Raw genomic sequence first — 6,536 nt, forward strand, 5'->3', positions numbered from 1 at the left:
TTCCGTTCTGACGGGGTCGTTTTGGTGGATGCACTTCCGGCGGTGGCGACTTGGACGGCTGAAGGAAGATGGTGAGTGACTAAGGGTTTCGGCTGGTAGTCGCGGGCACCGAAGCGCCCCAAGGCGGGAGGACGAAGCGATGCGCCGCTCGAGTTGATCACGGCCCGTGGGTCGGAGCCTGTGGCACTCCTCGGCGGACGCAGGCAGGACGCACGGCGCCCGGGGAGCTACGCGGCGGACCTGCTGTGTACCGGTCGAGTAGGCGCTGAAGGGGTAGAGCCGAGCGGGACAGCCCGGCCGACGCTGGGGACAGCGGCTGAGCTGCAGAGCCAGCGTAGTATTTATCCGCCGACAGCTCAGCGCTCTTCAGTTTGGTGGATTCAGATGTAGGCACAGAGAGTACCGGGCGAGCACGGTTGATGTCGCTTCCATTCTAGAGAAGGGAGACAATAAACATGTCAGGGAACAGGACCGAGCCAGATCATGATGTGGCTGTGTTGTAAGAAGGTGGCCGTTTTTGATAGGGTGTCAGCGAAGGGTGTGAAATCTGAGTAGAGGCCTAAAATTAAGGTTGTAAGGGAGTAATCCGTGCTGATATCTGAGTGAAGCAGGAGCAGGGCAGCGGGTCAGAAAATGCAACAGGAGGCAGCCCTGAAGCCCGCCTGCATCATGAGCTGCTAGGCCGGTGTTTCTGAATGTGGGTGAAGGCCAGAACACACAAAAGACCTGTGAAGACTTTGAAAAGTATTCCGAACGTGTGCCCAGCTTTTTCCCAGAGTTGTTCTTATTTCTTAGAACAACCCCGAAGATTATTATTAATGTCCCTATTTTAATGAAGAAACGGAAATGGAGTAAGTGGCCATCGGTGGGACAAATCCTTTCTTTTCTAGAGCAGTTGAGAGACATTCAGTGTTTGCTATACAACAGAATTTAGTGTGATGTCTATCTAACAAGCTTTGTGACAATATACAAGTCCATTAACATCTCTGGACCTTGATCCTTTTATCTGTCTGTATATTAGGGGGACTTTAAGAATCAATTGGTTCAGGGATTAAGAGCACTTGCTGCTCTTTCAGAGAACTCAAGTTTGGTTCCCAGCACTGATGCCAGGAGGTTCCAGAACCTTCTGTAACTCCATCTCCAAGGAATCTAACACCTTCTTCTAGTACCCACCCCAACCCCCCCCCCACACACACACAATTAAAAAAAAATCTCATTAAAGTCAAATGAGATATTATTCCAAGAATGTTTAGCACACTGTTCAGCATAATTTAGGAGCTTTATAAAAGATTTCGCTCTTATTCTTTGAGGCTGAGAAACATGGAAGTCGTCTCCGAGATAAGGAAAATGTCTTTCACTGGAACCAAATGGGAAAGATGTGGGAACAGTAAATGAACCTGGGAAGGCTAGGTTTGGCAAGGACTAGGGATGCTGAACTAGGGAGTTTAGAGCAAATTCATAACCAGAGTAGGCTTGGACCACCACTGTCACCACCGTGAAGCCACACTGTAACAATCCTGACCCTGTAGTATATTGTTAGAACTTAATTCATTGAAGTGATAAGGATATACTTGCTGTATTCATTCTCAGCAGTGAGTGAGAAGAAAGAGTTTCCACTTGACCCCAGAGTTCAGTGGAGGAGCCTGACCTACCCACAGGCCACCTTCCCAGACTCCTCAGTAATTCATCTGTGGCAGGAATAATGAAACCTATTTTGGGATTGTGCTGAATTCATGGTAGTGAAGGAAAACTAGCTAGCACACAGTTGGGCCCATAACAAACACCTCCCAGACACTGGCTGTGCCAGCCACGAGCAAGATCCCCTGAAGTAAGAGGTTGTTAAAGGCTCTAACTTGCACATCCTATTTCAATACAACTATGTCTCCCAGAATCTCTTTTCAGCCCTTAACTATTTTCAGAGTAAAACACAAAGTTTTCAGAGCCTTGCATGTGTTGGAATATGCTTGGCATTACTTCTGCCTGGTAACCTGGTGTGGTTGCTCTGTCTTGATACTGAAGCTCCAGTGTTGTAGTGATGGGGGCCTCCCCAGGGGTGACTCAGAAACTCCACGGTTACCCCTGTTCAGACACAACCATTGGGCACACGAGATGGCTCTTGACATTAAGCCTGACAACTTGAGTTTCTTTCCAGGACTCACAAGGCAGAAGGAAAGACTGAGTCCCTGGAAGTTGTCCTCTGGCTTCCTCATGTGTGTCCTGGCATGGAGGCATGTGCCCACGCATGCACTAAACCACGTATTTTTACACAAGAAGTTAAAGCACCACCATTTGAGTCATTGCCCCGTGTTAAGCATTGTTTTAAAATCAGAAATTCTGGTGAGCTTTTCATACACTTTAAGATTGGGAAGAGAGAATTGTCCAGGAGACCCAGGCTGTCAGGATAGGAGCTTGGTAAGTTGCTGTTGAAAGTCTTCTGGGTCCTGTGGATCTCTGGAGAGAGAACAAATGGCCATGGAATATGGGTGACGTGACATGATGTGACAGCTTTCATAGTCTGGGGTGTAGCTTATGTCAGAGGATAGCAAGTCAAAATGAAGCTCCTGGTTGAGAGAGGTGCTCTCTAACCGCCAGCTTCCTTACCTGCTCTTCAGCATCCAGTGGTTCTTGGTCAGTGCATACCTGGCCTGCCAGGTCCTTGGTTTCCACACGTCACAGTGCATATGTGCTTGTGTTTTAGGCTCACAGTACCAGTAGGATGTTCTTCCGAAGTGATCGTATTCTGAATTTATGTGTGTCTGTCTTTTTTATCCCCCAGGGTCAAAGTCAGAGTGGTGGCCATGGTCCTGGGGGTGGCAAGAAGGATGACAAGGTAAATAATAAGCAAGAGGTGATCGTGCCCTAGAAACTGCCTTAGGGCTCAGCAAGTTCTTTATGGTGCCACAAACCTTAAGAAGCAAAGTGATGTAGTTATCTCAGTAACCTTGTGTATAAATGGATAACTTGTTTCATTTCTAAAGAACTTACTGCCCTGAGTTAATGATTTTTTTAAAGCATGAATATTGTGGAAGTTTTAAAGTAGATCACCTACAAGTGTTTAACTTACTGAGGTGTGAGAACTGGGATCAAGCGTGGCAAGTAACTCATTTCTGACCTCTGTCTACTTACTGAAAAAATCTGAGGCACTGCCATTTCTATAAAGAGATTACACTTATTTGCTGCAGCTAGGTCTTACTGACGAAGAGAGCCGGAATGTGAAATCTTTTTAAAAGTGGTCATTTTGTAGACTCAGTAGGGTGTGTGTGTGTGTGTGTGTGTGTGTGTGTGTGTGTGTAGCCATAATCAAAAAGAGGCCATGGGGTGAGGTGGGATGAGAGAAAAGAAGGAAATAATGTAACTTTATTTTAATTTAAAAAATTAATAAAAGGAATAGTTATCTTAAATATCCTAAAAGTTGATAACACTTGTAGCCCTAGAAATAGATGGTAGCAATACAAGAATAAATGTTCTTTCCTGGTTTCCATGTGACGTCTTTTTCCTACTCTTCTAAAAACTGAAGGACAAGAAAAAGAAATACGAACCTCCTGTCCCAACTAGAGTGGGGAAAAAGAAGAAGAAAACAAAGGGACCAGATGCTGCCAGCAAACTGCCACTGGGTAATGCCCTGCTCTTCTGCTGTCCCCCGGCCCCCAGGGAAACAACTGCAGGTGGCATGGAGTACAAAGAAAGGCAGGAAGTACTGGGAAGACTGAAGCTAGCTCTGGTTATAACCCCATTCTACTTATTAACTCCTCTGTAGCCCTCTACTGGGTTGGCATAGAAGTTACATTTTATCTTAAAATACAATGTTCCATGAGTCTGTCTCATGCTAACCATTCACGGTGAGCCATGGTGCATCTGTTATCCCAGCACTCAATCGCTGAGTTCCAGACCAGCCAGGGCTACACAGGGAGACCTTTCTCAAAAGAGAAAGAAAGAAAGACATCCTATTCACTGTCTCTAAGTAGCTAACCCCTCTGAGGTATTGAACATGTAAGTCATTTATTGCTTTTTAATTTTTTTGTTATTTTATGGAGGGTACACACATGCTGCAGTGTTTATGTAAAGGTCAGAGGACAACTTTTGGAAGTTAGTTCTCTCCTGTCACCATTCTGAGGATGGAACTTAGGTCATGGGCTTGCACAGAAAGGCCTTTACTCAGAGCCTTCATCCTGATGGTCTTGTTTGCTGTGAGGCAGGGGCTCAGTTTTGCAGTCCAGGGTGTCCCTAGGTTTGTGCTCTTCTTGAGTTAGCTTCCCAAGTTCAGGATTAATGCACTACAGTGGGAATAGAGTTTAAACTACTGATCCAGTCTCAAACACCTTCGTGCACGTGAAGTATTACTGTGTTAACGTCTGGATTTCTCTGAACTAAAGTTTATTTTTTATTAGGTTCTTTTTTTAAGAATTATTTTATGTATATGAATGTTTTACCTGCCAAGCACATGGTTTTGAGCTGTCATGTGGGTGATAAGAACTGAACCCAAGTCCTCTGGAGAGCAGCTAATGCTCTTTAACTGCTGAGCCATCTGTTCAGCCCCTTTATCACAGGGATTTCGTTTGTGTGTGTATGTGGGGTGAGGCCCATGCTCACTCCTGCGCTCAGATACAGTTGTCAGTATGTGGAAGTCACAGCACAATTTGCAGAATCACTTCTGTCCTTCTACCATGGGGGTCTGAGGGATAGAACTCAGGTCTTCAGGCTTGGCAGCAGGCTCTTCAACCACTGAGCCATCTTACCAGCCCTGAACTTAAAGTTTTTTAATGGCTTTCTGATGAACATAAAGTAAAATTTTATTGTAAACTTTTAAGTTCCAAATGTCTAAAACCTTATTTTTTTAATTACAGTAACACCTCACACCCAGTGTCGCCTGAAATTACTGAAACTAGAGAGAATAAAAGACTATCTTCTCATGGAGGAGGAGTTCATTAGAAACCAGGAACAGATGAAACCGTTAGAAGAAAAGCAAGAGGTGAGTAGAGAAAGTTCTGTAGTTTTTTTTCTTTACTGAGCGAGTTCTGTTGAGAACCTAAAACTGTCATCGGTGAGAGTCACGGGTGAGCCTTGCAGACTTCTGACTGCCAGCTTTTAAAGCCAGGGGATGGCACAGCAGGGAAGAGACTGACTGCACCCCGGCACCAAATATGAAAAGGTGCACATCTGTCACCCTGCCACCCTACAGCAAGACAGGAGGCGGGGACTAGACAACCCCCAGCAGCTCTCCAGATAGCCAGGAATGCACACACAGCTAGTTATTCTCTTGTCTCTGCACACTCAGAGACACATACACAGAAAATGAATGAATGAAAAAAGAAGCATTTACTGCTTTGTCGCTCTAGGCAGATGTTTTGTAAGTGCATCGTCTGCCTTACGGTCTAATCTGCTTTTTTTTTCTTGGCTATTATTAGGAGGAGAGATCAAAAGTGGATGATCTCAGGGGGACCCCCATGTCTGTAGGAACCCTGGAAGAGATCATTGATGATAACCACGCCATTGTGTCCACATCTGTGGGCTCAGAACACTACGTCAGCATCCTGTCATTTGTAGACAAGGATCTGCTGGAACCAGGCTGTTCAGTCCTGCTCAACCACAAGGTGAGTTGCTGGTCTTTAGGGAAAGCCACAAGCGTATGTCCTTCCTCTTAGACCTGACTGCTTGTCTGGAAGTGGATCACCAAAGCACTCACTTTGGGGGAAAATACTGGTACTGCTGCTGACCATAAACGGACTGAAGAGAGCTCATGGTCACGTTATGACTTGATCCTTTTGTAGGTGCATGCTGTGATCGGGGTGCTAATGGATGACACGGATCCTCTGGTCACAGTGATGAAGGTGGAAAAGGCCCCCCAGGAAACCTACGCAGATATTGGGGGACTGGACAACCAGATCCAGGAAATTAAGGTATGGCGAGGACCGGGTCTGGGTTTCCAGACTTTTAGTTTTCATACCTGCCCTGTTTGGATGCTTGGGAGTTGATTTACAGGCTTGTTTTCTTTATTGAGCAATTCCAGCTCTGGATCTTTATGTGCTCAGTACTGTTAGGAACTTGAAATCACACTGAACTATATGATGGTCCTGTAGTATTTTCACACTTTGCATATTTAATGTTGAGTGAGTATTGGGTGAAAATGTGATGTCCCAGCTGTGCCTACTTGTGCGGTTGTGTACTTACACAGGCTCACAAGTGCTGGGCCCAGACCATATTCCCTGTTCCTGAGTGTGCCTGGAGCCTGGGAGGTATGGTGGTTCAGGGTGGCTATGTGCTGGCTCTGCCTTTCCCCTTTGTGGGGAAGTCAGTCAGAACTACCAAAGATGTCCACTGCTGACCTCTCAGCTGGAACCAGGCACAGGGTGAAGACCCCTAGTGATAGTGGGTAGCTGTAAGGAAGTCTCTGGAGGCCCTGTGTGCACAGGGTAAAGACCCCTAGTGATAGTGGGTAGCTGTCAGGAAGTCTTTGCAGGCCCTGTGTGCACAGGGTGAAGACCCCTAGTGATCTTGGGTAGCTGTCAGGAAGTCTTTGCAGGCCCTGTGTGCACAGG

General features: G+C 46.1%; 1 protein-coding gene across 1 annotated transcript in view; it reads left to right on the forward strand.

Moving 5' to 3' along the window:
- The window catches only part of Psmc1 (proteasome 26S subunit, ATPase 1), a 13,584-nt gene continuing 7,048 nt past the window's right edge, over nucleotides 1–6,536 (forward strand). Inside the window, exons 1-6 of the mRNA XM_028777260.1 lie at nucleotides 1–71; nucleotides 2,777–2,830; nucleotides 3,518–3,614; nucleotides 4,845–4,969; nucleotides 5,406–5,591; nucleotides 5,769–5,897. Of these exons, the coding sequence (XP_028633093.1) occupies nucleotides 69–71; nucleotides 2,777–2,830; nucleotides 3,518–3,614; nucleotides 4,845–4,969; nucleotides 5,406–5,591; nucleotides 5,769–5,897 (594 nt within the window). The 5' untranslated portion in view covers nucleotides 1–68. The remainder of the gene's footprint in view (nucleotides 72–2,776; nucleotides 2,831–3,517; nucleotides 3,615–4,844; nucleotides 4,970–5,405; nucleotides 5,592–5,768; nucleotides 5,898–6,536) is intronic.

This window comes from Grammomys surdaster, unplaced genomic scaffold (assembly GCF_004785775.1).
Source record: "Grammomys surdaster isolate TR1022 unplaced genomic scaffold, NIH_TR_1.0 279, whole genome shotgun sequence".
NCBI classification, from domain to species: Eukaryota; Metazoa; Chordata; class Mammalia; order Rodentia; family Muridae; genus Grammomys; species Grammomys surdaster.